This window comes from Coregonus clupeaformis, chromosome 7, assembly GCF_020615455.1.
Source record: "Coregonus clupeaformis isolate EN_2021a chromosome 7, ASM2061545v1, whole genome shotgun sequence".
Classification (NCBI taxonomy): domain Eukaryota; kingdom Metazoa; phylum Chordata; class Actinopteri; order Salmoniformes; family Salmonidae; genus Coregonus; species Coregonus clupeaformis.
In genome coordinates, this window is record NC_059198.1 from 10,765,619 (window position 1) to 10,786,435 (window position 20,817).

General features: G+C 45.6%; 1 protein-coding gene across 1 annotated transcript in view; it reads right to left on the minus strand.

Annotated features, from left to right (window-relative positions):
• The window catches only part of LOC121570435 (collagen alpha-1(XXI) chain-like), a 50,777-nt gene that overhangs the window by 19,494 nt on the left and 10,466 nt on the right, over window positions 1–20,817 (minus strand). The window contains exons 6-14 of the mRNA XM_045221018.1: window positions 19,190–19,366; window positions 18,595–18,606; window positions 18,418–18,540; window positions 17,550–17,603; window positions 17,082–17,135; window positions 16,925–16,978; window positions 16,472–16,525; window positions 16,309–16,362; window positions 15,325–15,378 (exon numbers count right to left, since the gene is read on the minus strand). Coding sequence (XP_045076953.1) covers window positions 15,325–15,378; window positions 16,309–16,362; window positions 16,472–16,525; window positions 16,925–16,978; window positions 17,082–17,135; window positions 17,550–17,603; window positions 18,418–18,540; window positions 18,595–18,606; window positions 19,190–19,366 — 636 coding nt within the window. The remainder of the gene's footprint in view (window positions 1–15,324; window positions 15,379–16,308; window positions 16,363–16,471; window positions 16,526–16,924; window positions 16,979–17,081; window positions 17,136–17,549; window positions 17,604–18,417; window positions 18,541–18,594; window positions 18,607–19,189; window positions 19,367–20,817) is intronic.

Genomic DNA, 20,817 nt, shown 5'->3' on the forward strand with positions numbered 1-20,817 from the left:
TCCAAATATTTTCTATGGGATTAAGGTCTGGAGACTGACTAGGCCACTCCAGGACCTTAATGTGCTTATTCTTGAGCCACTCCTTTGTTGCCTTGGCCGTGTGTTTTGGGTCATTGTCATGCTGGAATACCCATCCACGACCCATTTTCAATGCCCTGGCTGAGGGAAGGAGGATCTCACCCAAGATTTGACGGTACATGGCCCCGTCCATCGTCCCTTTGATGCGGTGAAGTTGTCCTATCCCCTTAGCAGAAAAACACCCCCAAAGCATAATTTTTCCACCTCCATGTTTGACGGTGGGGATGGTGTTCTTGGGGTCAAAGGCAGCATTCCTCCTCCTCCAAACACAGCGAGTTGAGTTGATGCCAAAGAGCTTGATTTTGGTCTCATCTGACCACAAAACTTTCACCCAGTTCTCCTCTGAATCATTCAGATGTTCATTGGCAAACTTCAGACGGGCCTGTATATGTGCTTTCTTGAGCAGGGTGACCTTGCAGGATTTCAGTCCTTCACGGCGTAGTGTGTTACCAATTGTATTCTTGGTGACTATAGTCCCAGCTGCCTTGAGATCAATGACAAGACCCTCCCATGTAGTTCTGGGCTGATTCCTCACCGTTCTCATGATCATTGCAACTCCACGAGGTGAGATCTTGCATGGAGCCCCAGGCCGAGGGAGTTTGACAGTTCTTTTGTGTTTCTTCCATTTGCGAATAATCGCACCAACTGTTGTCACCTTCTCACCAAGCTGCTTGGCGATGGTCTTGTAGCCCATTCCAGCCTTGTGTAGGTCTACAATCTTGTCCCTGACATCCTTGGAGAGCTCTTTGGTCTTGGCCATGGTGGAGAGTTTGGAATCTGATTGATTGATTGCTTCTGTGGACAGGTGTCTTTTATACAGGTAACAAACTGAGATTAGGAGCACTCCCTTTAAGAGTGTGCTCCTAATCTCAGCTCGTTACCTGTATAAAAAGACACCTGGGAGCCAGAAATATTTCTGATTGAGAGGGGGTCAAATACTTATTTCCCTCATTAAAATGCAAATCAATTTATAACATTTTTGACATGCGTTTCTCTGGATTTTTTTGTTGTTATTCTGTCTCTCACTGTTCAAATAAACCTACCATTAAAATTATAGACTGATCATTTCTTTGTCAGTGGGCAAACATACAAAATCAGCAGGGGATCAAATACTTTTTTCCCTCACTGTATATAGGCCATCCATTTATAGTTATAATGCCCTCCATTGCCTGCCAAGAGCATTAGTAAGAGCTCATGGTTCCACATAACAAACTCATAGATACATAAACATCTGTAAATGCATTCAAAGCAATGATCATAGAATGTCCTCCTTCAGTTATCAACAATGAACAATAGAATTTCATTTGAGAGGCACCTTTTCCCTGAATGACGTCAGAATCCCATTGTAGTGCTACTGAGCTTCCTCGAGGGCTAATCTAATTTGCACTAGTCCTGTAGGGAGGCTTAGCCTAAAACAGAGTGGGCTACAGTTTGGCTTACATTCTGCTAACTGGTTTAATTCAAGGGTCAAATCCAGGGTCTTGTTATTGTACGTGTGGGTTACTGAAGCAGCGGAGGAAGGAATCTTGAGCCAGTGATGGTGTGTGTGTGTGTGTGTGTGTGTGTGTGTGTGTGTGTGTGTGTGTGTGTGTGTGTGTGTGTGTGTGTGGTGCTGAGAGTAGACATACACACATGTATTACCCATCTACTACACTACACATCCTCTGGTTAAAGACCCTAACAGATTCATCCCCTGGTTAAAGACCGTAACAGATTCATCCCCTGGTTAAAGGGATACTTCAGAATTTTGGATTATGAAGCCCTTTATCTACTTCCCCAGAGTGAGATGAACTCATGGATACTATTTTTATGTCTCTGCATCCAGTATGAAGGAAGTTAGAGGTACTGTAGTTTTGTGAGCCAATGCTAACTAGCATGGTAGCAGTTACCATAGACTTCCAGTCATTGTGCTAACACTAATTAGCAATTGCGCTAAAGCTAGTTAGCAACTTCCTTCATACTGCACGCAGAGACATAAAAATGGTAACCACTGTTAGGCCTACTGCTGCTAGGTAGCTCTCTCTCTGCTCTCCCCCTCCCCTCTGTCTGTCCTTGATTGCAGGAGTGAAGTCTGGTGTGCGGGAGTCAGGGTTCCAGCTGCAGCTCATTCACCATAATCACCTCAGCCTTTAAGACCCGGTCAAACTTTCCACTCATCGTCAGATCATAGTCAAGACAACCATGTTAGTCTCGCTGCCGACTCAACCTGTCTGTTTTCGCTCTTGTGTTTTTTGGACTGTTTATTTACTTTTTCTCCTGTGCCACAGATATTTGGAACCTGACTCCTGCCTCCGCTTCACTCCTGCCACCACCATCCTGCTCTCCACTATCGGGCCTCTCCTTTGGACTCACCACGGACACTAGGACATTACGGTACCACACCTGCCCTGACCTGGATCTGTACCCTCCCTGTAACCTGGACTTGCTCTTCCCCATTTATTGGAAACCTGGACTATTGAACATTATAATAAACCTGTTAAAACTTCTCTGGCTTGGTGTACTTGTCTGCATTTGGGTTCTATCCAGTTAAATCATAACAGTATGATCTGACCAACATGAACCCAGCAGACAGTAGCTCGGATACCACCCCAGAGTGCACTCAAATTTGGACTGCCATAGCCAATCAGGGCATTCTACTTGGCCAACATGATACCCTGTTTAAGACGATTGCTGAGGACAGTCAGGTGCTGCTTAATCAGGTTCAATTACTCACCAATCAAGTGTCTGCCCTTACTACCCCTTCAGCCCAGATCAGAGAGCCTTTTGTTCCTGCTCCAGAGCGCTATGACGGGAACATGGGAACCTGTGGCGATTTTTTGACTCAATGCTCGTTAGTGTTTGAACAACAGCCCCTCACCTACGCCTCAGAAAGAGCCCGTGTTGCCTACCTTATCAACTCTACTAGCGGTTCCGCTCGTGCCTGGGGATCCGCGGTCTGGGAGAGTCAGTCGGACATTTGCAACGCTTACGTGGCCTTCACCACGGAGATGAGGAAGGTTTTTGACCACCCCGTACGAGGCAAGGAGGCTGCGAACCGGTTGTTTTCTCTTCGGCAGGGGGCTCGTAGTGTGGCGGAGATGGCAGTGGAGTTTCGGACTTTAGCAGCAGTGAGTGGTTGGAATGACGAGGCATTACAAGGAGTGTTCATCAATGCTTTGTCGGAGACTTTAAAAGATGAATTGGTGTCATATGATGAATCGCCTACGCTGGATAATCTTATTTCACTCACTATCAGGTTGGATAATCGGATTCGGGAGCGCCGCCCGGGAGAGGAGTGTTAGTTCCAAGCAACCTGTCTGTCATCAACAAACTCCTCCCTGCATCGTCCCCTACGGAGAGAGCCGTGTCTTCCCGAAGTCGATACGAGGGAGCACTGGAACCCGAAGCCATGGAGGGTGGGTCGCGCACGGTTGTCCTCAGAGGAGCGTGCACGTCGTATTCAGGCTCGGGTCTGCCTGTATTGTGGAGAAGCTGGTCATTTCGTTCCTTCCTGCCCAGTTCGTCCGGGAAAAGGGCGGCTCATCATTTATGGGAGAAGTTTTGGTGAGCCGAGCAGCGGATTCTTCCTCTTCTCCCCGCATTCTGCTCCAGGCATCCCTCCAGTGGCAGTCCCAGAATTTCTCTGTTAGTGCGCTGATTGACTCTGGTGCCGACTAAAGCTTTTTGGATAGAGAGTGGGCTCAACAAATGGATTTGGAGACTGTTCCTATGGACTGTCCGCTGCAGGCTAAGGGGTCTAAATGGACAATTGTTGACCCGCATTACCCATCAGACTGTTCCTGTTTGTCTTAGAGTGTCGGGAAATCATCAGGAGAACATTCAATTCCATATTATCGACTGCCCACAGACTCCCCTGGTCCTTGGTATCCCCTGGCTCATAAAACACAATCCACATTGATTGGGTGACAGGTAGCATTGTTTCATGGAGCACATTTTGTCATGTGAATTGTTTGTGTTCTGCTCAGACTCCTGCCAGTACTGTGCCTCAACCTCCACTGGAGTCCATGGATCTTTCTGCTGTTCCTGACGTGTATCATGACCTGGCATCCGTTTTCTGCAAACACAGAGCTACTTCTCTTCCTCCTCACCGGCCTTACGACTGCGCCATTGACCTCCAGCCAGGAGCCCGCTCCCCCAGCAGTCGCCTGTACAATCTCCCCGGCCGGAGACGGAGGCTATGGAGAACTACATTCGGGACTCCTTGGCGGCAGGTATTGCGTCCTTCCTCGTCACCTGTAGGAGCGGGATTCTTTTTGTTGCTAAAAAGGATAAGACCCTCAGACCCTGTATTGATTACCGTGGACTTAACAACATCACCATTAAGAACAAGTATTCTCTGCCTTTGATTAATTCTGCTTTTCCCCTCCTTCATGGTGCTACCATCTTTACGAAACTGGATCTACGAAATGCGTATCACCTGAGTGCGCATTCGTAAGGGTGATGAATGGAAGACTGCCTTCAACACACCCCTTGGGACATTTTGAGTATCGGGTTATGCCTTTTGGGTTGTCTAATGCCCCTGCTGTTTTTCAGGCACTAGTCAATGATGTCCTTCGGGACATGTTGAATCGGTTTGTTTTTGTCTATCTGGATGATATCTTGATTTTCTCAGAGTCCTCCCAGGAACATGAACTGCATGTGCGCCAGGTGTTGCAAAGGTTGTTGGAGAACAAACTGTTTGTGAAGATGGAGAAATGTGAATTTCATGTGTCTGAGACCTCTTTTTTGGGTTACATCATAGCTCAGGGGGAGCTGCGGATGGACCCAGCTAAGATCTCTGCTGTCACGGACTGGCCAGCTCCCTCTACCCGCAAACAACTTCAACGATTCCTGGGGTTTGCGAACTTCTATAGGAGGTTCATCAAGGACTACAGCCGCATTGCGGCGCCACTCACCGCTCTCACCTCCATCTCACGACCGTTCGCTTGGAATGAAGGGGCCGAATCAGCGTTCGAAGAACTGAAACATCGCTTCGCCTCGGCTCCCATTCTGATGCAGCCGGACCCCGACCGCCAGTTTGTCGTGGAGGTGGATGCATCCGACACTGGGTAGGTGCAGTGTTGTCACAACGTTCTCCTGAAGATAACAAACTGCATCCCTGTGCTTTTCTCTCAAGGAAACTTTCTCAGGCAGAGAGGAATTATGATGTTGGAAATCGTGAACTGCTCGCCGTTAAGCTGGCTCTCGAGGAGTGGCGACATTGGTTGGAGGGCGGAACAACCCTTCATCGTTTGGACGGATCATAAGAATCTGGCTTACCTCCAGTCAGCGAAGCAGCTCAACCCCCGTCCAAGCCAGGTGGGCACTATTTTTTTGGGAGATTCAATTTTTCTCTGTCTTACCGTCCTGGGTCACGCAGCGTCAAGCCTGACGCCCTGTCTCGTGTTCATTCGGCTGTTGATACTGGTAGTAACCCTGAACCCATTTTGCCTCCTACCTGCAGTATTGCAGTCATCACATGTGACATCGAGGGGGATTGTTAGACAGGCTCAACATCATCAAGCTGACCCTGGGAGGGGTCCTCCCTAACCGGATGTTTGTCCCTGAGTCTGCTCGCTCCCAGGTACTTCAGTGGGCTCACTCGTCTCCCCTTACCTGTCACCCTGGAGTTTCGCGGACCCTTGACTTTGTGCGACGGAAGTTCTGGTGGGCCACGATGGAGGCGGACACTCGAGCCTTCATTGCTGCTTGTACGGTATGTGCACGAAGTAAAAACTCCACCCAGGCCAGCGCTGGTCATCTACGACCTCTACCTATACCCAGCCGGCCCTGGTCGCATATCGCTATGGATTTTGTCACTGGACTTCCCCCCTCATCTGGTAAGACTGTCATTCTTACGGTGATTGATCGTTTTTCTAAGTTCGCTCATTTTTGGCCCTACCTAAACTGCCCACTGCCAGAGACGGCTGATATTTTGGTTGAACATGTGTTCCGCTCTCATGGTCTACCCACGGATATTGTCTCTGACAGGGGTCCCCAGTTTGTCTCCCAGGTGTGGAAAGCTTTCTGTAAAGCTTTGGGCATTACATCCAGCCTGTCCTCTGGATATCACCCCCAGACCAACGGGCAAGCCGAGAGAGCGAACCAGGAGATGGAGACCGCACTTCGCTGTGTCACTGGGTCTAACCCTGGGTCATGGAGCTCCATGCTCCCCTGGGTGGAATATGCTCATAACACCTTGACTAACGCTTCCTCTGGTTTGTCTCCTTTTCTGTGTGCTCTGGGTTATCAACCTCCCCTGTTCCCTTCCCAAGAGAGGGAACTTGCGGTACCCTCGGTGCAGTCCCACATGCGCCGCTGCTGCAAGGTCTGGAGGAAGGCCAGGGTAGCTCTGTCCCGAGCCGGCGTACATGCAGAGGCAAGCCAACCGTCACCGGTCCCAGGCTCCGGTTACTCTCCTGGTCAAGAGGTATGGCTGAAGTCACGGGACCTTCCATTGAAGGTGGAGTCGAAGAAGATGGCGCCTCGTTTTATAGGACCGTTCAAGATACTGTCTATTGTTAACCCCTCGCGCGGTTAAGCTACAGCTTCCTGCCTCCCCTACGGGTTCATTCCACCTTTCATGTTTCCCAGATTAAGCCTGTGTCGGTTAGCCCTTTGTGCCCGCCCTCTCGTCCCCCCTCCTCCGCCCAAGATCGTGGGTGGGGGTCCGGGTCTACACTGTCCGGCGACTTCTGGATGTTCGCCGCCGGGGTCGTGGTTTCCAGTACCTGGTGGATTGGGAGGGTTATGGTCCTGAGGAACGTTCCTGGGTGCCCAGGAGCTTCATTGTGGATCCTGCTCTGGTTCGTGAGTTTCATAGGTTACATCCTGATAAACCCTGTCGGCCGCCAGGTGGCGTCCCGTAGAGGGGGGTACTGTTAGGCCTACTGCTGCTAGGTAGCTCTCTCTCTGCTCTCCCCCTCCCCTCTGTCTGTCCTTGATTGCAGGAGTGAAGTCTGGTGTGCGGGAGTCAGGGTTCCAGCTGCAGCTCATTCACCATAATCACCTCAGCCTTTAAGACCCGGTCAAACTTTCCACTCATCGTCAGATCATAGTCAAGACAACCATGTTAGTCTCGCTGCCGACTCAACCTGTCTGTTTTCGCTCTTGTGTTTTTTGGACTGTTTATTTACTTTTTCTCCTGTGCCACAGATATTTGGAACCTGACTCCTGCCTCCGCTTCCACTCCTGCCACCACCATCCTGCTCTCCACTATCGGGCCTCTCCTTTGGACTCACCACGGACACTAGGACATTACGGTACCACACCTGCCCTGACCTGGATCTGTACCCTCCCTGTAACCTGGACTTGCTCTTCCCCATTTATTGGAAACCTGGACTATTGAACATTATAATAAACCTGTTAAAACTTCTCTGGCTTGGTGTACTTGTCTGCATTTGGGTTCTATCCAGTTAAATCATAACAACCACGAGTTCATCCGACTCTGGGTAAGTAGATAAAAGGGCTTAATTGCCAAAATCCTGAAGTATCCCTTTAAGGACCCTAACAGATTCATCCAATACGTGCACACAGACAGACAATCCTTCATGAAGTACTCGAGTCTGCCTTTAGGCATTGAGCATGCATACATATAAGTACAAAAAAACATGCTCAATGGCTTCGACATGAGGGCCTCAATAAGACACTGTTGGAATTAGACCAGGGATAGTGTAATTGTATATTTTATCCCCAACTATGAAATTGTTTTTGTGGGAGGAATTGCCCCGGTCTATACTTCTGTAAAGTCTTATATGTCTACGGTATAGGCCTCATTGACATTAATTGGAAAAGGCAGCCCGGGTTTCAGTATTGTTTAAAGGACAACTCAGTGTATATCAACGATCTTTACAGCAAATTTGAGTTTTATATGTCTGTGAAAGTGTGGATAGTGTCAAGTTTTACATTTGCTTGTCTAATTGTGTGTGCGTGCGTATGTGCGTGTGTGTGTGTGTGCATGCGTTTTCCTAGGGCAAAAACCTCACAAATAAAACTGACAGGCCACGTCACAACAGCTAATCACGCACCCTTATCTAATGAGCCAGTTGGATGAAAGAAATTGGCCGAAGGATTTGGCCTGGAATCTATGTTTTACTGCTTCTGTGGCATTGTGATATTTTTACTGTCCTCTAATCCCAATAGGCATGCATGGGTCATCTTTCTCAGGGATTTGAGGTATATTTGTGATACACTGCCAAAATGTTTTGAATGAGATGGAAGAAGATAAAGAGGGGAGAGAGAGAGAGGAGTCCCTTTCTGCTGTTACCAGATGGAGAGATAGATGTAAATAGAGTGTATTCGGAAAGTATTCAGACCCCTTGATATTTTCCACATTTTGTTACGTTACAGCCTTATTCTAAAATTGATTTTTTTTTTATCCCTCATCAATTTACACACAATACCATAACGACAAAGCGAAAACAGGTTATTTTTTTATTTTTTTTATCTGCAAAAAAAATGAAAACAGAAATACCTTATTTACATAAGTATTCAGACCCTTTGCTATGAGACTCGAAATTGAGCTCAAGTTCATCCTGTTTCCATTGATCATCCTTGAGATGTTTCTACAACTTGATTGGAGTCCACCTTTGGTAAATTCAATTGATTAGACATGATTTGGAAAGGAACACACCTGTCTATATAAGGTCCCACAGTTGACAGTGCATGTCAGAACAAAAACCAAGCCATGAGGTCGAAGGAATTGTCCATAAAGCTCCGAGACAGGATTGCCCGGCCAAACTGAGCAACAGGGGGAGAAGGGCCTTGGTCAGGGAGGTGACCATGAACCCGATGTTCACTCTGACAGAGCTCCAGAGTTCCTCTGTGGAGATGGGAGAACTTTCCAGAGGGACAACCATCTCTGCAGCACTCCACCAATCAGGCCTTTATGGTAGAGTGGCCAGACGGAAGCCACTCCTCAATAAAAGGCACATGACAGCCTGCTTGGAGATTGCCAAAAGGCACCTAAAGGACTCTCAGACCATGAGAAACAAGATTATCTGATTTGATTAAGATTGAACTATTTGGCCTGAATGCCAAGCGTCACATCTGGAGGAAACCTGGCACCATCCCTACGGTGAAACATGGTGGTGGCAGCATCACGCTGTGGGGATGTTTTTCAACGGCATGGACTGGGAGACTAGTCAGGATCAAGGGAAAGATGAACGGAGCAAAGTACAGAGAGATCCTTGATGAAAACCTGCTCCAGAGTGCTCAGGACCTCAGACTGGGGCGAAGGTTCATCTTCCAACAGGCAGGGACGGCCTGTTCAATAGGGCGATATGGGCGACGCACTGCCAAACGGGAAAAGGAAGGGATTTTTTTTTCTAATCAATTATATCACGGCAACAGTAGTTATCAGTGTTCACGTCTGATCTGCCAGCCACTAAATGTCAAATCAGGCTAAAGTCGTGCTTCAAATGGCCCCCCGTTTTTGGGGCGATTTCAGTCAAGTTGAAAATCGCCCAGAAGTCTCTCATAGCCTGTCATGTAAAATCTATTTTTTCAAATTTCAAAGCTTTCAATACATTCTCTATTGGGTGTCTGTGGGCTTGCACTTACGCGCTTTCGTCATGCGTGACGTAACCATGAAACGTAACTAAGACAATGGCGGCTAGCAGCGTCTCTGTTGCGACCTGCAGTGTGGCGTTATTTTATGTTTTTAATTTGTAGACTTAGTTTACAAACATTCTGCCAACCATGGATTTCCAGTGGTTGGTTTTGGACTGATCTTGTTGATCGTGTACATACCCGCTACTGAACGGACTAAATAATGAAAACACTGCTGGCAGCGGAATCCCAATACAGCTGGGAGACTTGGCTGGATGACAGAGTCCCGGACAGAGAAGTGGAGCCGGCCGGCTTCACCCTGGTCAGAGCGGACCGCGATCCTGGTAAGAGAGCGACTCTGTACCCCGACATTGAACTGCTTTCTGTGTCATTGCGACCTTACTATCTGCCCCGTGAGTTCCCCAATTGTTTGTTACCGTTGTGTACTGTTGATAATCACAAGTTTACTGGAGAACTGAGACCAAGTAGAGACTTTGGACAGGGTGGATATGGTATAATAAAGGCAGTTTATTCAGAGGTAAAGATATCTGGAATCGCGTGCACGGACTCGTTCGTCAAACTCTTAGGGAGAAGAGAGCCCCGAAAACATTGTGTGCAGACATTTTATACAATAAATGATGTAGGTTGAATCTAGTAGTTCTGATCTTCTGATTGGTCCTGATGAGTTGGGCGAGGTCCCCTCCACTGTTGCATTGGCTCTGAGTCGGGTTCTCTGTCTTCAAATGTTCAGCCCTAAAGAGAGGGGATTTGTGTGTGTGTGTGTGTGTGTGTTTAACAGTGATGATGTGTGTGTGTGTGTGTGTTATCAGTGATGATGTGTGTGTGTGTGTGTGTGTGTGTGTGTGTGTGCCTCAGAGCAAGAACTCGTGAGTTGGAAGAACTGAGAGACCTATGGCGTGGGTGTTGTCCTTGGCCACCTGCTGACAAGGCTGACAAGATAGGACTCTTTTGTCCATTGTTATAGGATAGGAACAGCATTGATTGAAAACAAACGCCCAACACAAAATGGGTCATGCACAAGATTTTAGTCAGACCAAGCTATAACATTATATATTTACTACGACAGTACATTCAACCAAAGCTAATATAACAAAGGCATCAGAGATTATTTATAATCTGTCACAGAAACTGGAATCCATCTCCCCAGATCAGTCAATAAATGCTTCTGGTATTGACTTATATGCTGCCCCCTGTCTTCATGTTGTTGCTGGACATATCTTTTTTAAAATGTGTGTAGGTCACCTAAATCATCAGAAAAATTGCCCCTCCTGAGAATTTTTTCAGGAGCCGCCACTGCCAACAGGACAACGACCCTAACCACACAGCCAAGACAACACAGGAGTGGCTTCAGGACAAGTCTCTGAATGTCCTTGAGTGTCCCAGCCAGAGCCTGGACTTGAACCCGATCGAACATCTCTGGAGAGACCTGAAAATATCTGTGCAGCGACAGTCCCCATCCAACCTGACAGAGCTTGAGAGCATCTGCAGAGAAGAATGGGAGAAACTCCCCAAATACAGGTGTGCCAAGCTTGTTAGAGTAGCTAGCTTGTCTAACTATCTTAGCTGGCATGCCTGCTGGCAAGGTTGGTAGAGAAGCAAGCAATTACTAAGTGTAGTGAATAAGACTCATTCATTTCAATCTTTTACCCAGATTTTAGCAGAGATGCATATTAAGTTCATTTTTTTATAACCACCAGTCAGGAGGATACAGGCAGCTCAAGAGGTATCCTTAGATATGCAGAAAAATAAACATATTTGTTTTCATAATGATTATGGCTCTACTTTGTAGGAAAAAGCTGTTTCAGGTGTTTAAAAAATTCAAAAATCTCCACCCCCAAGCCATACTCACGTACTTTGTTCCCCCACAGATTTTTTAGGTGCATTACACCCCTGTGACATGGTGTTCAAGGAATGGAATGTTAGCTAAACATACTGGTGCCCAGGCTAGGGCACTTCAATGCAGCAGGGTAAACTGTTTGCTGGAATTCAGACTCTCAATTGAGAAGGGATGGGACAAAAGAGGGAGTAAATCTGCCATCCTGGTCGATAAGGGGAAGTTGTATGACTGTCCGCTGAAGCTAGGTTTAGAGGTGCCCTCTGTAAACATTGGTCTAGCGAAAACCTCCAATAAAAAGGAGAAGATAGTAAAAACTAAGCTAATAGCATGAATGTCTTCTACTGTAGTCCTCCTGAGGTATGTTGGTGTAGCAGCGGTAGTTCAGTGAACCATGATTGTTCGATTAGTAACCTTGCCTGAGGTCTTGTTTTAACTCCCAGATGGGATGCAGAGGCTTTCGCTCAGAGGGTTAACACGCTGTTAAAGCACAAAGACAACCCAGGTTCAAAACCAAGTTGTCACATTGGCATACATTTAGTTTTGCTATCAGGTGAAGACTAACACATCCTTTGCCAACGCCTAGGTACCCTTCAACAAAGATGTGTTATGGAATTAGGCATAACGACAGGTTGGCTCCTGAGTGGCGCAGTGGTCTAAGGCACTGCATCGCAGTGCTAACTGTGCCACTAGAGATCCTGGTTCGAATCCAGGCTCTGTCGCAGCCGGCCGCGACCGGGAGACTCATGGGCGGCGCACAATTGGCCCAGCGTTGTCCAGGGTAGGGGAGGGAATGGCCGGCAGGGATGTAGCTCAGTTGATAGAGCATGGCGTTTGCAACGCCAGGGTTGTGGGTTCGATTCCCACGGGGGGCCAGTATAAAAAAAAAATATGTATTCACTAACTGTAAGTCGCTCTGGATAAGAGCGTCTGCTAAATGACTAAAATGTTAAATATAAATGTTGTCCAGTCAAGTCAGTTTGCGTGATGCTCCAATGCTGTGGCACCAGTGTCCCTTGATCTCACCTGGCCCTGCTAGTGTCTCTTCTGTCTCTTACCTCAATGATAATCACACCATAACCTAAATCAATACACACCCTGCCTCCAGGATACTGTATAGCTAACTCACCCACCTTGGTATATTTTGACTGCAGAGAAGAAAATGGCCTTGTCAAAGTTTGAGAAAAAGTCTTGCTCTTTACCAAAAGAACACAACACAGTGTAACACACAGCAAACACACTCCCAATGTGTGCTACCAGAACAAATATTTTTGCTAGGTTTGTGCGTCTACTGGAAAAATGGTTGGAGTGAAAAAATGTCACCTTGTCCTGCATGATTCATAACATTCTCACTCGAGGAAAAACCTTGAGAACGAGCCAGCCATCATGAGACATATCACATAATGCAACCCAAGCAGACTCCTCATCTGAAAGTGTATGTTTTCGTGGATATATCCTATTCATTCCATTTTTGTGGTGATTGATTTCACTTCCCTCTTGTGGGTATAATTGTAGTACAATTTCAGGATTGGGTATAATTTCAGTCCAATTTCAGTCAAATCCCTAATATCATCAGAAAATATAGATTTGGGCTAATAGTAAAATGAATAACCCATGGAGGTTCTTAAAAACATAACCTCTCTAATAAATGTCTAATAATGGTTGTATTTATACTTATTGTATATACATCGATATTGACTTTATACATTCATTTAGAAGGTATGCGTGCTCTCTGTCAGTGAGCGAGCAGGTCTTTGGATAAAAGCCAGGCTAATGGTGAAGCCATGACCTCACAGGCATGCAGTGTGTTACAGTGCCGAAGTTAGACATGTTGTTAACAGGAGGTTGTGAGTATAGGTACAGGCCTATAGCTTGGCATGGACTGGGCGCTGAGTGGGGGGTGGCCCTCTGCCAGTAATGTGAAACACCCCCAAGACAGGACCCAGGACCCAGCCACCTGAACTGTCAACGGGGGTGAGTGCATGTTTCATTCAAACTGCCTGAGACTGGAAAGACACGCACACACGCTATTCTATATGCACCATCAGTGTTTCAAATTCACCAGTGGATCTCAGTGTAAAGCAACATTAAGTGCTTGAATCACGCATTTGGTTTGTTACAATAGTTTTCCACCATGTGTCACAACAAATTACACACACTGTTATACATAAATAATTACACTGACTTCCATGATCACAAAATTATCATTTCAATGTGATGACTTACTGCAAGTCAAGATTGTGCACTGATCGTGTCCAGATGGGTTGAATCTGTTCAACAAGTGAATTAATCAATCTGTACAACCCAGTTCAACAATGGCTCTCTCTTTCATTAGAAAAGCTGACTATATAAGATCCGGTAGCACAACTAACATTAAATAGATTTGTCTCACTGAATCTGCACTGTCTTGTGATTCATTAATTTCCCAACTATTACAATCAGGCTGAAAGGTAGAGGGGAAACACTCTTTCTGACTATTCCATCCAAACACAATCTTTGTCAGGACTCACTAATCCAATAAACAGAGTTGAATTTCCATGTTTAAGTCAACTGTATGAGAATAGCCCTGTCTGTCCGTCTGTGTATACAGATGGGTTGATTCCTGTAAATCATTAGGCTGTGCAATGCTTCCTGCAACAGTATCAAGGGAAATGCACTTTATTTATTTTCCTTGCGGTATCTGAGAAAGTACCACACGTGAACGTTCGCTTGGTCCCAGGACCAGTGCAATCACAGGCTTCTAGCTTGTTGGTTATACATCCTTCACCACTTGACTGTACTAAGTAAGCAGATCAGAGATGATGGATACAGGATCATGTTGTGGTTTACATGGCTTACAACTGGTCCCCACATGTACCAGTCCAGATAGATGAATGTACAGTATAATGAATCCAATGAATCCCTAAACAGTATGATGAGCGCTTGAACAGATGAAGCCGATTCAGGTGACATGACCCTATCAGACACTTCTTTTCAAGGTGCTTTTCAGGATGAAACGCATCCCTGACATGGTCTTTAACCACTGTGTTTTGGTCCTGTAGTTCTGATGAAAGGCCTCGTTTTGGTCTAATAGGACGTGTTTAACTACATGACTGGACTGCAATTCTGTTTTGTGTCAATGGAACTGTGCAGTAGCACTGTGCATGTGGTTCACATTAGAAACTCAAAGTGTGAACACAACCTCTTGTTATTACTGAGGCAGTGCTCAACCCACACACAGAGACCGATGGGCCTGTTGGAATTACAGTTCAAGTGCTTCTTGGGTCGCAAATGCATTATAATAACAGGAAAACTGCCAAATTGCTTTGTGGCTGGAATTCAATTGGTATAACATGCACATAACTTAATTTCCTAGAAGGGTCGAAAGCGAATCTGCACAGCTAGCCTTCATGCTTTCTTGTTTGCAAATTCACAGTGTTATATTTAACTTATTTCACAACTTGACGTGCTTCAGATGTGGTCAATCCTGTGTCCTTCGCTTAATTCAATCAAAAGATGCCAAGAGAGGATTGATGGGATTGAACTTCAATCAAAGTAGCAGCATGCCCAGCCATCCATCTAAGGCCAAAGAAGGCATTAGAATATGATTCACTTGGCAGCTGGTGCAGAGCACATTATGTTCCTATATTATCCTACTGTACCTCATATTTTCACACTGTACATCATAGATAAAGCACAATGTCGTCAATGTAGTTGCTTGGATAGCATGTTGTTTCATGTAATTACACAGTAACTACACTGTTAACTAATTAGAAACAGAATGAGTCTAGCTTCCTTTCATTACTGCCTATGCCTCTATAAACAAAAATCGAGTTACGATCCTCTCATTGTTAATGGAGCAGGAAGTTTAGGAAAGGACTCACCTTTGGTCCCACCGGCCCGATCGGTCCAGCTCTGCCCTGCACTCCCGGTCCCCCCTGTAAGGAAAATAAAGACCTCTTTAGAACAAAATGGAGTAGAACAGGTCAATGCCAAATTCCCCCTCTTCACGTCCCAAATCAAACACAATTACAGAAATTAGCCCCTCCACTCCAACTTCAAACAGGCTGTCTGGTGTATAGACATACAGAGAGGACTGAGGAAGCAGCAAACCCACTCCGCTGTAGCCTACACTTTCTCCTAATCTTAGAGAATTACCAAATAACTGTGATGTCTCCACTATGAAGGTAATAATGGCTAACCTGGGAATCTAAACTGTTTCACAAATGTAGTGTGGATTTAGTTTGGATTCCCAGGCTAAATGAAAGCCCAAATGAGGATTCAAGTCAAAGACCTGTTGTGGGTTATGCAGTCAGTTATATCTCATAATCACTGTAGTGAGATAATTAGAATTACTGAGACTTGGATGACAGTTTGCTAGCCCACTTAAACTTGTATCTACATTTTACATTTTAGTCATTTAGCAGACGCTCTTATCCAGAGCGACTTACAGTTAGTGAGTGCACACATTTTTCATACTGGCCCCCCGTGGGAATCGAACCCACAACCCTGGCGTTGCAAGCGCCATGCTCTACCATGCAGTGCCTGGTAGTTATTAGTTCTGTCAGTTTGAGCATCTTATGAGATGAGACGTACACTGGAAGCCCTCACCTGTTAGTAATGGGCATTGAGTTGAAGGTTTGCAGTTTTTTGTGAAGGACTTAAATTAGAATCATTGTAGTCATCTAGGGTGTAGAAGCTGGCAACACATACTATTTTATCAGCAGCTATGTAGACATGGGAGCTTTTAACAAGATCAAACTAAGAAGCCAGGTTCCGAAACTGACAGACTGCCAAAGAATATGACAAACGACCATATTGGTCAGATGATGATCATAGATAAACAAAGAACCAAAACCAGATCGTACCATTGGTCCAATCTCTCCCGGAGGTCCGGCTTCTCCCCTCTCACCTGGAAGTCCCTATATGGACAATGGCGAAGACATGTTGTTACAGGCACAGTTTCACTTCATCAAATATTAGAGCTCTATTGTCAGGAAAAGGTCTGGAAACCAAGGCCCAAACCCTTACCATTTTCCCTGGCATTCCAACAGAGCCAAGGTTTAATTGTGAGGTGGCAGGACCCTAGAATACAAAAGACAATATTTTAACAACGCACAGAGAGGCATTGATGAAAAATCTAACTACTCTTGGCCTCTGTAGTGCTTTACAGTGTTGACTCTTTTTTTCTCTGTCCATTTTCTGAAGGTTTTGATATGCTACATGTGAAAATAAATCCCTCCATTTCCTCCCCATCTGGTCTCAAAGGGCCTGCACTTCAACGCAGTTAGACTGTGTTGTTTCCATTGAACCTGACCATATGTTTAAACCCTCTTAAAACACTAGTCCAGAACAGACAGAACATGACTGGTATACAGAGCACCATTGTGGTGCTTCAGACAGGGCTGTGGTGTTGGTGGTGTGGGCTGGTTGGCTCCTCTCGTCCCCTGGCACAGTTGGTGGAAGTCGGGTTGGGAGTCTCACCTTTGGTCCTGGCGGGCCCGGTTTCCCCGGCAGTCCTGGATCCCCTCTCTCGCCCTTCATGGACACAGAGTTGGAGCATGTTAGAGTGTTATGCAAAACTCAAACCCTAATATATCAATCCAAACCATGCACATCCACACAGAGGAGGGGAGCTTACTTTACCACCCGTCAGACCCGGAGCCCCGCTGGGTCCTAGTGGGCCCAATTCACCCTGTGTGGGTCAGGAAGAAAGAAGAAACAAACACTTCTATTGTATGTCTCTCAGATTTAATAGATGTATCATGCTATTAAACATATATTAATGGCACTGCAGTGGTTGCTAAAAAAAAGAGACAGCCGCACACTGCTCTTGCTAGTATAATTTATTTTATTTAAGTTTAGGTGGTGGCCTCTTGGCCTTCGTCAGAGCAGTGGTTGCTGCCATGGTGTTGGTAATACTGGCTACTATTGTGGTGGGTTTGATTCCTGCACAGTCCACATTAAACTGAATGGATATGCTAACTGTTAGCTTAACAACCATAACAGTTTGCTTTAAAAATGGTACTATTCATATTTAATAATACATTATTCCTGAGTGTTAAAAGTGTTACAGTAAACAGAGTGTTAGACTGTCTAGAAAGCTCACCCTCTCGCCAGGAAACCCAGGTTCTCCAGACCTACCAGGCTCACCCTGGTTTCCCTAGTCAAAAACAAAAGGCAAGCATGGAGGAAAACAAGCAATCATAGGGTCAGTATAATGTAGTCTATGTGTTGCCTAAGTGGGAAGGCTATCTGTGATTCTCTCTTCCGTTATGTCAAATTATATGTTAAAAAGTCCCCCAAAACTTCTCCCAACATCTGTAGGAGGTAGGTGTGATGGGAGATGGATACTGTTGTTATCATGCAATATGACGATGATATGAGACATTGATGTGTACTCACAGGCTTACCGTCAGGGCCTGGGTGGCCCTGCTCTTCCTATCTCACCTTGGAGACCCTGTACAGCCAGTCACAAAGGCATTAAAATATGTTACGGGCTTTTCAACAAATGTGAATGTGTGATTGATCATGTTACACAAGTGGCATATACTCAGGAGAATCAGGAAAAAAAACATTGTTGGAGTGATTGCTCCCTTTCTTTTTTAACTTGTATTGTTTTGAATGAAAGATTGTCCAAATAAATACTGCATTAATAACGGATGGTCTATCTAATGATTGATGATCTACAGTGATTCCTGCCGACACACACTTCTAAAATGGACTCAATGTAATAAATCACACAGGATGTGGTTGCAGGGCCTGTCACTGAAACGTTTTAAGCTCCGGTGTCAAAGCTACCTGAGGGGAAGAGACTAACCAATCTATCAGATGTCCATTTCTTTTACAACGAAGCCCAGGAAGCAGACCGAGACAGACAGAATGAGATGGAGAGAGGGGCAGAGAGAGTGTGGGTTTTGGGATACTGTATGTGTGTGGGAGAGGGTAACACCAGAGTGGGTGATGCTGTACTGTACCATAGGTCCAGGAAGTCCAGGTGGTCCTGAGCTGCCATTAGCACAGTCACACTCCACTTCCTCCACTGTGGGCTCACGGTCCAGGGGACACTGGGACAGATACACACTGAAGTCAGTGACACTCTGATGCAGACAATAAATGGTTAAAAAGAGCAGAGAAAACAAGCTCTCACTTACCCTCTCATCATCCTGTGAAAGAAAAAAGAGAGAAAAATATATATTCCACTATACCCATATACACAGTTTATGTAAACTGCACTTCAAACTACACTTTACAACTTCTTTGTCAAGATGCTATCACATTTTCTCCATTTGTCATAACAACATTAAATGTGTAAGGGGTTGAGAGGGGTTGGGGAAGTTAACCGATTTTCCCCACAATGGAATGTGTGCCTCACCACAGAGTATATTTCACAGGCTGTCTCTCTCTCGCTTTGATGAGGGTCACAATAAAGGCGCAGTTTCTGTATCTCCACCTAAAAAAAGGGTTTAAAAAAGAAAGGGAAACACAGAAATCATGAAAGAGACTACATCCAACAATTTCACCCATTGTTCATCCAAATGCAATGGTCCTATTTCACTTTAGTCCAACATAGAAAACCACATCTGCTAAATGCTTTCGTCAAATGCTTTGTGAGAGCCATACACGCCCCACGTAAGGCCCCAGTAAATATACAGTGCCAACCTAAGTAATTATACTGGATCAGTAGTAAGCCTATAGTCACATCCCTTGCCAATTTGCCCTACAACAAACACTGTTCCTTCTACTCACAGGGACTGTGGTCTCCGCCCCGAACTTCTTGGCGACCTGCGTCTTGCCGTTGATGTAGATTGGCTCCACCGGTTCCAGTAGCGCCACTTCCTGGATCTGCTCGTCGTCCAGGAAACCGGTGACTTGCCGGGGCCACACGAGCAGCTTCAGCTGGTGCCAGCCTTCATCAAAGAGGCTCTGTAACGGATGGTGGCCCAAAAGGGTCAATCAGAACGGTAGGGACACTGAGTGGATGTGACGTCCATAATACCATAGGGCTCTAATTCACTTGCGGTTGCATCCATACCTATCTGTGTCCACAATGCCAGTGTAAATGTCAAAGTGTACTCTTAGTTATAATGACCATTCAGCTAAATCTAGGAGTGGGAGTACTTGTGGCACCCAGGCTTCTAGACAGGTTGCCAATGCTACCAATCAGAGTGGTGAGCAGTGCCATGGAGGTACTTATGGCACCATCCCGCTTTTCCGCTGCACACTCTCTTTGAACACAAAGCTCCCAAAAGGAAAACAGAAAATCAACTGTTCCGTGGCCTTTAGCCATGGCGTCCACATGAATTAACGTTGTGAGAGGTTGCATGTTGTTCTGAATGGAGAACGCGTTGGAGTCTAAACTGCAATCCAGTCCACTGAAAGTATCAGAAATGGGAGGGTGATGTTCATGATCATTGCCAGACTAGTTAGGATCAGGTGTGTTTCCTGATAATGTCACCTGACCAGGAATAAGTCCTGGCTTTGAAAAGTCTGATATTGTGTTTTCAGTATACTGTGGTATCAGTGGAGGCCGCTGAGAGGAGAACGGCTCATAATAAAGGCCGGAACGGAGCAAATGGAAGGGCATCAAACACCTGGAAACTACAGTTGAAGTTTACATATGCCTTAGCCAAATACATTTAAAAACTCAGTTTTTCACAATTTAATCCTAGTAGAAATTCCCTGTCTTAGGTCAATTAGGATTACCACTTTATATTAAGAATGTGAAATGTCAGAATAGTAGTGGAGAGAATTATTTCTTTCAGCTTTTATTTCTTTCATCACATTCCCAGTGGGTCAGAATTTTACATACACTCAATTAGTATTTGGTAGCATTGCCTTTAAATTGTTTAACTTGGGTCAAATGTTTCGGGTAGCCTTCCACAAGCTTCCCACAATAAGTTGGGTGAATTTTGGCCCATTCCTCCTGACAGAGCTGGTGTAACTGAGTCAGGTTTGTAGGCCTCCTTGCTCGCACACGCTTTTTCAGTTCTGCCCACAAATTTTCTATATGATTGAGGTCAGGGCTTTGTGATGGCCACTCCAATACCTTGACTTTGTTGTCCTTAAGCCATTTTGCCACAACTTTGGAAGTATGCTTGGGGTCATTGTCCATTTGGAAGACCCATTTGCGACCAAGCTTTAACTTCCTGACTGATGTCTTCAATGTTGCTTCAATATATCCACATAATTTTCCTTCCTCATGATGCCATCTATTTTGTGAAGTGCACCAGTCCCTCCTGCAGCAAAGCACCCCCACAGCATGATGCTGCCACCCCCGTGCTTCACGGATGGGATGGTGTTCTTTGACTTGCAAGCATCCCCCTTTTTTCTCCAAACATAACGATGGTCATTATGGCCAAACAGTTCTATTTTTG